General features: G+C 37.2%; 1 protein-coding gene across 1 annotated transcript in view; it reads left to right on the top strand.

Moving 5' to 3' along the window:
• The window catches only part of LOC135157923 (diacylglycerol lipase-alpha-like), a 32,873-nt gene extending 23,860 nt beyond the window's left edge, over positions 1-9,013 (top strand). The window contains exons 11-15 of the mRNA XM_064115121.1: positions 53-179; positions 848-1,036; positions 1,911-2,061; positions 3,324-3,920; positions 8,566-9,013. Of these exons, the coding sequence (XP_063971191.1) occupies positions 53-179; positions 848-1,036; positions 1,911-2,061; positions 3,324-3,920; positions 8,566-8,930 (1,429 nt within the window). The 3' untranslated portion in view covers positions 8,931-9,013. The remainder of the gene's footprint in view (positions 1-52; positions 180-847; positions 1,037-1,910; positions 2,062-3,323; positions 3,921-8,565) is intronic.
• The last annotated feature ends 1,568 nt before the right edge of the window (positions 9,014-10,581 follow it).

A 10,581-nucleotide genomic window follows, 5' to 3' on the forward strand; every position in this document is an offset into this window, starting at 1 on the left:
TTTAATTTATAATCCTCTATTTATATTTCCATCTATCTCTCTTCCCACCCAGTATCAGTAAGAAAGATTGTGCTTACTATGGTATCTGGAGGGACCTCGAGGATTTCAGTGAGGTTCTGATTTCACCTGTAATCATCAAGGATCATCTACCAGGAGGTGTCATGACAGCCTTAGACAAGGTCTGTACCTGGTCCAGACCAAGTTTTGGTCTAAATTATTAGTTTAGATGTTTAGTAAGTTAGAAAAGGTCATGTAATGGTGTAAAAATTGTATGATTTTATTGATGTATGATGTAATCAAGAGATAATTCACCAAGGATTATCTACCAGGTGGTGTCATGAGAGCTCTAGACAAGGTCCGTATCTGGTCCAAGATCTATGTCTTGGTCTCAGTTACTAGTCAAGAGTAGTGAGGAAGAAAATGATATTAAAAAGTGTATTATTTGATTGATGTAAGAAGTCATCAAGAGATAATTCAAGGGTTACCTACTGGGAGGGTGTCATGAGAGCTCTAGACAAGGCCTGTACATGGTCCAAGACCTAGATCTTAGTCTCAATTACTTCTTTGGACTAGTAAGGCAGAAAACACCAACTTAGATTATAAAAGTGTATATTGTTTAACTAATCTGTGGTGTCATCATTTAACCAAGGATCATCTGTCCCAAAGTTTAATGAGAGCTCTAAACACGGTGCAGTAACTAGTCTAGATCTTGCTGTCAGTGTATAGTTTTGACTATGACGGCAGAATAGGCCTGTAATGTTTTTGTGAGGAAGTTAATCCCTGGTCTGCGTCCAGATTACTGTCTAGTATTCTGTTATGTCATTTATGTATTTATATCTATCTTTAGTGCATGGAGTACGGGAAGAGACACGGTCTACCAAAGCGCTGGTCGCAGGTCGGGAGGGCCCCCATGAGTCCCCCATCCCCAAGTCAAGAGTTCAACCAACCACCTTCTTCATCGTCATCTCATTCATCATACCTGCAGATGAAACCAGCGAGATCAACAAGAGAGGGCACTCACACTGTACATTTCCAGGTAGGTTCGATCCGCGGCTGAGGCACCTATGCCCGTGAGCAGGGCATTTAATCAGCAATGCTCTTTTATCCTGCATTCAAATAAATTAAAATGCTAAACGCATTCTTGGTAACTAGGTGTGAATTTTTCTCTGTGGTTTTAGTGCTGAGTCAATATATATTGTTTTTTACTGGGGAAAGTCGATGATTTTTCTGTGGAGGCCGGGAACCGCTGAAACTAAAAAGTACATAAGAAATTCAGTGTTACTAAAGACCACTTTAAGACATATATTTCCTCATCTAGATTTATGTATTGTTGTGTGGACATGGCCGTTTTGTTTTGTCCGTTTGCGACTCGTCCATCTGTCGGTCACCGATGGACTGGTCAGTTTCACTCAGCCTCTTTTCGAAACACCTAGTTATGGTTAGAGTTTACCTACGTACTCTTGGGCAGGTCTATGAAATACGTTATATATGGGACCTTTTTGAAATAATATATCTCTCTCATAGTGGCATAGTGGTATTGGGTCTTGTGAACAGCTATTCATGACGGTGCCAAAATATGCGAGGCCAACAGGACTGCAGTGTCTGTAGAACACAGACAGGCTAGGAAGGCAAGGACTACCAACCTTGTATCAGCTGCCAGTATTCCCTTACCACGCTGCCAGAGCCTATTTAGGGCATAGATTGGCCTGACAGGCCATCTGCTGACCCACCCAGCCTAACTTCTCCAAACCCCAAGAAGATTAAATGATCCTCTTCACATTGATGAACAAACTGAGGAGTGCCGAGAACTAACTGGTTCCCGTAAACATATTAACAAAGATCACTTTTCTTGTCTGAAATCCTTGATTATTTCCATTTTCTCTTTTTTTCCTCTTTCCACAAATCTCCAGGATTCTCCTTCCAAATCATCAGGGTCTTCCAACAAATCCTCACCTACCAGAGGATGGGGAAACAAAGCTTCAGAATCCAACAACAACCTATTGCCTTCAGGTCTACCCTCAACCCCAGAAGAGCAGGTGCCATTCTTGCCGCAATCCTCAGGTATGTAGAGCTTAGAACTGATCTCCATTCCTGAGTTGATAGGGACTTCTGACAACTGAATTCAGGCCAGAAAACTTCAAATTAAATGAAGACTGAGTGCCTTTGAGTCTCCCTTCAATGCTGGAAGAACAGGGCCCCGTCTTACAATCCGATCAATCATAATTCTATGGAAATCCATCAGTGTCATAATTTTTTTCTATGAAAAATTTGCACAATGCCCTTTGTATGCAAAGAGAAGCACAGTTAATTTTCAAGAAAACAATGAATGCATGAATAAACATCATAGCTAGAAAATATTTTGAACAAACATGCATAACGGATGTTGACGTTGCTCTTTGTAAGACGGTGCCCTGCAGGTGGCATTCCTGTCTCAAGTATATGTCTTACAACTGATCTCCATTCATTTGGTAATAGTGATTCTGTTTTGCAATTTGGCACCTGAATTTGGGCCTGAAACCTTAGAATCTCATGACAACTCAGTGACGTAAGAGCAAGTACCGTACTTGGCTCAAGCCTCAGGTACGTAGGTATTGGAACTAATCATCATCCATTCATTAAGTGATAGGAATTTCATTGCAATCTGATACTGAAATGCTGACAAGGTTTAGTTTTGGGCCTGAAACCTTCAAATCCAATGACAATCTAGTAGCTTTAAGTTTCCCCTCATCGCCGGAAGAGCAGGTACTGTTCTTGCCTCATGCTTCAGGTATGGAGGTACCAGAACTGATCTGTTACTGACCTAATAAGAACTGAGACTGTTGTCTCAAACATCTCCAGTTTTGCTTCTGAGACATCGCTGCAACTACAGGAGACTACTGGTGACTTCCCCAAGATTTTCAAGAAAGCTGATTGATGCTTGGCTTGTAGACATCTCTGATTAGTCTCCTGCAAGTTGCACCTGTGTGAGACCTCAAACCATTTTTGTTGCAGTGATATCTCAGAGACTTTCTTAGAACAAAAATGGAAGATGTTGCAGTGGAATCTTTGCTGGTGAGATACAGCCTATATGAAAATTAGACTTCGTCTTTCAAATAATATGATACAATAATATAATTGGCAAAAGTCATCCTAGCTCATTCTAAACCTTGTAATTTCTTTATGTTAGAAATATTTTATTCATGTTTCTTTATTATCATTTTTTTTTCATTGATTCTATCCTGGTTATTTTCTATGGGATCATCCTCTTCTGAACATGGTAATAACATTGTCCCTGCCTGGATTTTGTGTTTCTGGAAACCAATGGATGCTGATTGACGAAGCAGAACAGTCTATTCCTGATGATAAACTAAGAACTAATTCCCAAAACGAATGGCCCAAAACAACTCTTACGAACCTTGCCTCAAACTTTTCAAGCGAGGGTGCTGCAGTGCACGAGCGTCTAGCCCCACTGGCCAGCAGCGAATCCTACACGGAGACGGAATCCGCAAGGTCTTCCATCTCCTCCACCAGCTACTCTTCCGTTCTCAACCGCTTCGAGACGTCCCCAACCACCAAAGATGAAGGCTACTGCTACTACGTCACAAACGAGTCCGAATCGACCGTGAATAACAATACCGAAGATTCCGGGGACGACTCGGAGAAACCAAATGCTATAAGGACTACAGCTACCATTGAATCAATGCCGTGTAACCATGACAACAAGGTTGAGGCGCCTGTTAAGACGTCACCACCATTAGTCGGACCTTGGAGTTTATTCCGTGGGGGTAACAGTCATATGTTTGACGAAGAGGGTAACGTGAAGGGGCGGACCTCCGCGGATGACAGGTACACTTTAACCTATGATGGGATGGATCTGGATCCTAATACCGGTAGCGAGGGGGGCACGGATTCACCCCTCTCCTCAAGACCTCAATCCAATGGTGAGTAAATTTTCTTATCAACTTCAAATGTAGAACTGGTCAACTGGAAATTGTTTAAGTTATAGTTTCTCATTCTCTCTAGGATGTGCATCTGTGGAGAGTTTCATGATTCAAATAAAGTCATTTTTTCACTAACAACTGTTATAAGCTACTGAAATCCTAGCATCTGATTGGCTCAGAGCAACTTAATCGGTGAAAAATCACTCTTTATTTGCTTCATGAAACACACTCTCCCAGACCAACTGATCTTGGGCAATGTACTGTAGAGTGAAGTCTTGTCATGTTAGCTTTCACTATATAGATGTCAGGTTATTACGTACTGCATAGATGAATAATATTTAATGAAAGATATTATAAAAAATGTATTTTTTCATATTTAAGAAATCATTCATGGCAAAATATGTGATTGATATTCATTAATGACCTTGCATTTCAGAATCTTTTTCCATTGGAATTTTTTATTGAGCACTGAATTGATGCATCTTGTTTTTATGATTTCACAAATAATTTCACGCCTGTTTTCCCCAAAGAAATGTATGTCTTTTTTACTTTATGGGGTTTTGGCCTCCATTTGAAAAATATAAAATAAATATTTCTTATTACTGAAATGTGCTGAGCTCAGTCGAAATGTTATTTCATCGTTATTTTTGATTTTTTTAATGATGCAACAAATATTTGCCACTTTGTTTATGAAAAAGACATATAGTGATTTGTTTTGTTTATATTTTTTCATTCAAACTAGTATGAAAAGGAGCAAAGGTAATCGCTTTCCAACTATATGCACAAGACTTACTGATTGAATTTTAAATTTTGACTTTCTAAAAGCAATGCATTCTAAATTAATCAAAGATCGACCAAAGCCAGAGATTAGGGGGGCAATGGAATTAAAATCTTTGAATCCTAGAGTGCTTTTAGAATGCAATTTCTGATTAACGTATGTTGCTTTTCTTGATCTTCGCTTTGAAATCATCTGCGTTTCTTCTCCTCCACGTTTTCTACTTTGCCGTTCTTGCAGGCTATGAAGTTTATGTAAGAATTCTTGAATAGATTTTCGGAATGTACATGTTGTGGTTTTGAATTTTTAGTGCATGCCATACTTATGATGTCATATGATATCATACAACTGCATATTATATCACATTTCACATTTTTGGTGTGACTCAATACATGTTCCTACACTCATATTTGGTAGATTGTCCCATAGTTTTATCTGCACTTTGATGTATCACATTGAGTTGAAATCCCACAAATATATATTTTTTTAAAATTATATATCCTAATTTGATATCATTCCCCTAATTTGTCATACTGAAATAAACTGAAATAACATTATAGTTTATACCATTTATTGAGGACTGTGTTTGGGGGTTTTCCACAATGCATGCATACATGTAGGTCTAGTCGCTTTTAGAGGTTTCATAACGGTTACTGCATGGTGAAATATTGAATTTTATTTGATATTATAATTATCTCAATATTTAAATAAAGAAATAAAGTTGGTGCATGTGCGTTAACTTGAAGGTAGTCCTTAATACATTGTGTGGGTCCTTTTTTTTTTAAAACTAGTTGTCTCCTCCCCTGATAAGTGGAAGTTTCCTAAATCTTTCTTAGTACCACAGAAATTTGTCAAGCTAAGGCAAAATTTAACAGACAAGATGGAAATATGTATTGTATATTTTGTTCAGAAAATTTGCGTCTACTCATGGCCGTACGAACAAAAATTTTGCTGGGGGGGCAGCACGCATAAACTTTTTAAAAAGAATTTTCAAAAGCGAGGGAGCGAAGCGACCAAGCTTGTCATTGGGGCATATTTGCATTTTGTCAAGTTAAATTGAAGGATTTGGCGCATACTTTTGGCGACTATTGTGAAAATTTTCAGCAAAAAAATGTAAATTTTCAAAATTTCTGGGGGGCAACTGCCCTTCCTCCCCCCGTGCTGCATATGACCATGCTTTCTCTTGGGTTGTTATTTGACTTATGCAAAGTCAAGTTTTGCAGTCTTCATTGTACCTGCTTAAATTACTTATTAATAAACATAGGGATATGAGCATATTGGTTCTTATCACTTTAATAGAAAAGATTAGAAAAGTTCTTGGAAGGTTTGTGATTCATTATTTATTTTTGTGGAGACCTGCATGCTGTGTTTGCATGAATCACATTTTTATTTCACATTGAATTTCATCCTCTTTCAAACAGATACTAAGAAGGGTAAAAACTTTGAATTCATTGTGTATTTATTTAATATGAATGATTAGGTTTTTAACTATTGTGATGCATTTATTATGAATATCTATGCATGGAATTTTATTTGAATGTGTGTTTTTCAGTGTGACATCATCAGTGTACACTGTAGACTTCACATCATGCATGCTTTGGATCCCTTATGTTTTTTTTATCAAACTTGTTTTTATCAAAAACATTTGATTGGACCATTACAAATTGTTTCTCTCATCCAAAAATGTATTATGAGCTGAGGTATTATAGTAGCTAATAAAAGGAACGTGTAACTTGCCATTAATAAGATGCATGACTGATAGAATTGGGTGCTTAACGTTAAATAGGCTAAGTATTCTATTCAAATTTTCCCCAAAGTAAAATATTAATAAAAAAACAACAACATTGAAATAAAACTCTTATATTTAATTGCCATGTCAAGAGTCTGTTTCCAAGGGTAAATTTGAGACTCTGACTTCTAATATTTACTTGATTATATCATGCATTTTACTAATACCTTTATTCAAGAAAATAAATGGGATATTTTGGTGTAAACCCCTCCCCCCTTCCGAAAAAAAGTGCAATAAAGAAACCAAATGGTGTACTTAGTAATACATATGGGCCATATAGTTTATTATTAATGAAATATTAGTATCACAAAAAGTTTGAGTTTCCCCCTTTGCCAATTTACTTGTAGTATAGGCTACCACAATGTAAGAACTTCAAAGCATCTTTTACCTAGAGCTATAGTTTAACATTTACTAAGAAATGAAATGTATTTAAGTCCATTGTGCTAAAATATTATACAATAATATCCTCTGGAATTAGAAAAAAGTAGGTAGGAAAAAAATGTTCAAACTTTTAACAATTTTATCTCAATGATGGAACACTTTCTCTACAAAGGAAAATTTATGAAGCTCTCAAAGCGTTCATTTGACATATTTCTTCAGCTGAGAGCAGAAAATGAATTTCGATGCAGTTTAAACCGTCTTCTTTCTAATGGATGCTTAAATAACTTTCTAATAACTAGTATCTTAGCTATAAAAAAATCTCGGTGAAATGACCCGGTCTGGCCAAGGTTCAAATAATTAGAATACTAGTTTTAAGAAGCTTGTGGTCCTTTTTTCTGACTTATATTTCATCCATTTGGGATGATAACCTGAACGTTTCATTTTGAATGGTGTGCAATGAAATAATATTAAATAACAATAAGTTTAATCGCTAGAGGGTATTCATTTGTCTCGCAATCTACTATGGTCAACAAGGAAATTCGTGATCACTCTCGCAAAAAGTGTTCACTAGCTTACAAGTTCACGAGCTTTCGAGTGCCGCTGCAACTTGTAAGCTAGTGAACACTTTTTGCGAGAGTGATCACAAATTTCCTAGAAAGCTAGTGAACACTCTTTGCGAGAGTGATCACGAATTTCCTTGTTGACCATAGTAGATTGCGAGACAAATGAATACCCTCTAGCGATTATTTCATTCCGCAATAATGAACCTATTTAGTAACAATAAGTTTAGTTCGTAATAGCTTTAAACTACAAAGAAATGACTACAGAATATACATCATGGGGGCCTTCAGGACTTTATTTCACATTTGTTGTAAATGATTGTGGTGACATTTTTACCATGTCTAGTTACAAAGAACTAGGCCCATTATAAATGATTTATTATTGATATTATTAGTAGTATTATAATATGTTTTGATTCTTCATTACAAACTTTTGCCTAACTGTTAAACAATTACCAAGTCCACAGTATGCTGCTTATCAAGTGAAAGTGTTTAAAGTTGAAAAATATTTTGACCAATTATATCTTCCAAGTATCATTGGTTTGATTTGTTTTACCGTATAAAAATTAGAGCAATGTGCAGTGCACAAAAATGAAGAATTACTTTGAATGATTACATAATTGTCATAATATAAATAATTTTCAAAATATGGATCACTGCATTCAGAGCCATTGATATAATATAATAATAACTCAATTCTATCAGAGGTCCGATCACATCCTATCCCGATTAAATGAGATATATGTATATATAAGGTTTTGTAAAAGGTAGATTATAAAACAAAGTTGTTGCAGGAAAAATTATTTCAATCAAGGTTAATTGTCAACAAATTGTCATATATCTATATCTTTGTGAAATCATGAAATCTTAGCTCAAAACCGATAATTCAGATGATCACTAAAAAAAAAAAAATGTGTGTGGGACAGTGTATTAATATATTGCTTGGAATTCTGTGCTTATTTTACTCATCAGTTCCACATTTTCTTCCAAAGCTATTTGGCACATATATCCTAACACATGGATGGTAATTTTATTTGGATTCTGTTTGAACTCATTTTTAGATCATTACCACAACCGGTATTTATCTTTATATTGTAAGCCTATCAGTTATAATTCTTTTAAAATCTCTCTATCCCTCAGTGGGAACCTCTGCTACCCAGCCATACCTCCCTGAGGCCAAGCTAGGTCACGGCTACACAGAGTACCTCCCCGTCAGTCCCGATGCCGATGACGACATCGACGACGAAGCCCTCTTCGCTTCCCTCAGACCAGGGCTGTACGAGAACCACAGCGAAAAATCAAGAAAGAGCTATACTCTGCCCATCGGATCAAGTCTTCCACCATATGGAGATGACCTAGGGGTCAAGGGAGGGTCGCCGGGGGTCATTCCGAGGAGGAGGAGGAGTTTGGATACGGTGTCGTCGTCGACGCTGACGTCGGGTAGTTCACATAGTTCACCTCAGCGGCAAGTAGAGGCAAAGACTATCTCCTTAGACGACCTATGACAGAGATTCAGAAGGACTCAACATTTGGGAATTTTTGTGAGATATATTAATAATAATAATGACACTCTTACAAGTTTTTCCAATACTTATGTGTTTATGTTTGGTAGTATATTACTTTAGTTCAATACTGATATCAGCAGCAGTCACTTGACTGGTGTACACAGGAGAGAAAGATTGCAATGGTAAACATCCTTAATGATGGAATCTATTGATATTATGGATTGTGTAAACTGGACCTTGCACCTTACAGGTATGCAGAATGTTGTCAGTAACCTTTTCAATTCCTAAAGATATTTTAGGCGTATGTACATGTACTTTAAAATGAGAAGACGAGTATATAAAACAACTATAGATTACCGAAGTGATGATGTCACATAAAAGCTTTTTTTTCATTTCAGCATTTTTGATACCTTATTTTGATAGCGCATGATGAAAAAAAAACCACTACCAAAATTTGGTGAGAATCGGTCCATGGGGGCCCAAGATATGATGTCATGAATACAGAATTTGCCCCACAGTCAATGTATTAGTTGCCTGGTTCTAAAAGTTAGGAACCAGGCCAATAATACATTGACTTCAATGGGGCTAATTATGTATTCATGAGGTCATATTTCAGGCCCCCATGGACCGATTCTCAACGAATTTTGGTAGTGGGGTTTTTTCATCCTGCGCTACCAAAATATGGTATAAAAAAACGCTGAAATGCAAAAAAAAGAAGTTTTTGTGACGTCATCACTTAGGTACTCTATATAAAACAACTATATGTATTGGGAGACAATATCTAATTTTAGCCCATAGGGCTTATCAGGAAATGAAGAATTTAATTAAACACTTGATTTTTACGCATTGTGTGATTCGCATTGCATTAATATGATCCTGTTAATGTAATGAATTCATCATTTCCTGATGAAGACCTATAGGGAAAATTATTTAGTCTCGCTTACATCCAACCGCAACCAACGCAGGACCATCATGTTTTATTCTTACTCTAAAATGGGTCTGTCCAAACACCATTCCGACTAAAATGCAATCTTCATGTCATGTCAGACAATTGAATTACATACAGTGCATTAACCATATGAAACCTTACCAAAAGATAAAGGTGCGTCTTTCCCTGCAGAAATCCTTTTCATCGATATTCCTTACATTTCACCATTGACAAAACTATAGGGTCGTCTGCACCAGCCTGAGTTTTCAAATAATCGTGCTATTTCTGATCCAGCTGATCTCGAGATTATTTCTAATGGAGACGCAATCATCGCGATAGTTCGCTGGATTTATCTTGAGATTGCAATCCTAAGTCAACTTAGGATTATTTTCAAAATAGCACGCTATTTACGAATTACCCCGCTAATTCGCAGGTGCAGACGCACTCGGGATTATGTATTCACGGCGTCAGACCATAATGCATCGATGCCTCGCTCGCGCATTAATTGCCCTTCTTGCGCTGGTGGAGATGGGGTGTCTTGAATCTCGAGATAAATCGCAAAGAGGGCCGATCGGGCTTAAATCTCGAGATTGAGCAAACTCGGGCTGGTGCTGCACCTCCTAATGAGGTGTATGGGAAAGCTGTTGTAAAACATGCTTAGCCCTTTGACTGCAGGATTCCTGCTCAAAGTTGTTGCACAGATTTTTGGTTAATAGCCTAGTA

This window comes from Lytechinus pictus, unplaced genomic scaffold (genome assembly GCF_037042905.1).
Source record: "Lytechinus pictus isolate F3 Inbred unplaced genomic scaffold, Lp3.0 scaffold_20, whole genome shotgun sequence".
Classification (NCBI taxonomy): domain Eukaryota; kingdom Metazoa; phylum Echinodermata; class Echinoidea; order Temnopleuroida; family Toxopneustidae; genus Lytechinus; species Lytechinus pictus.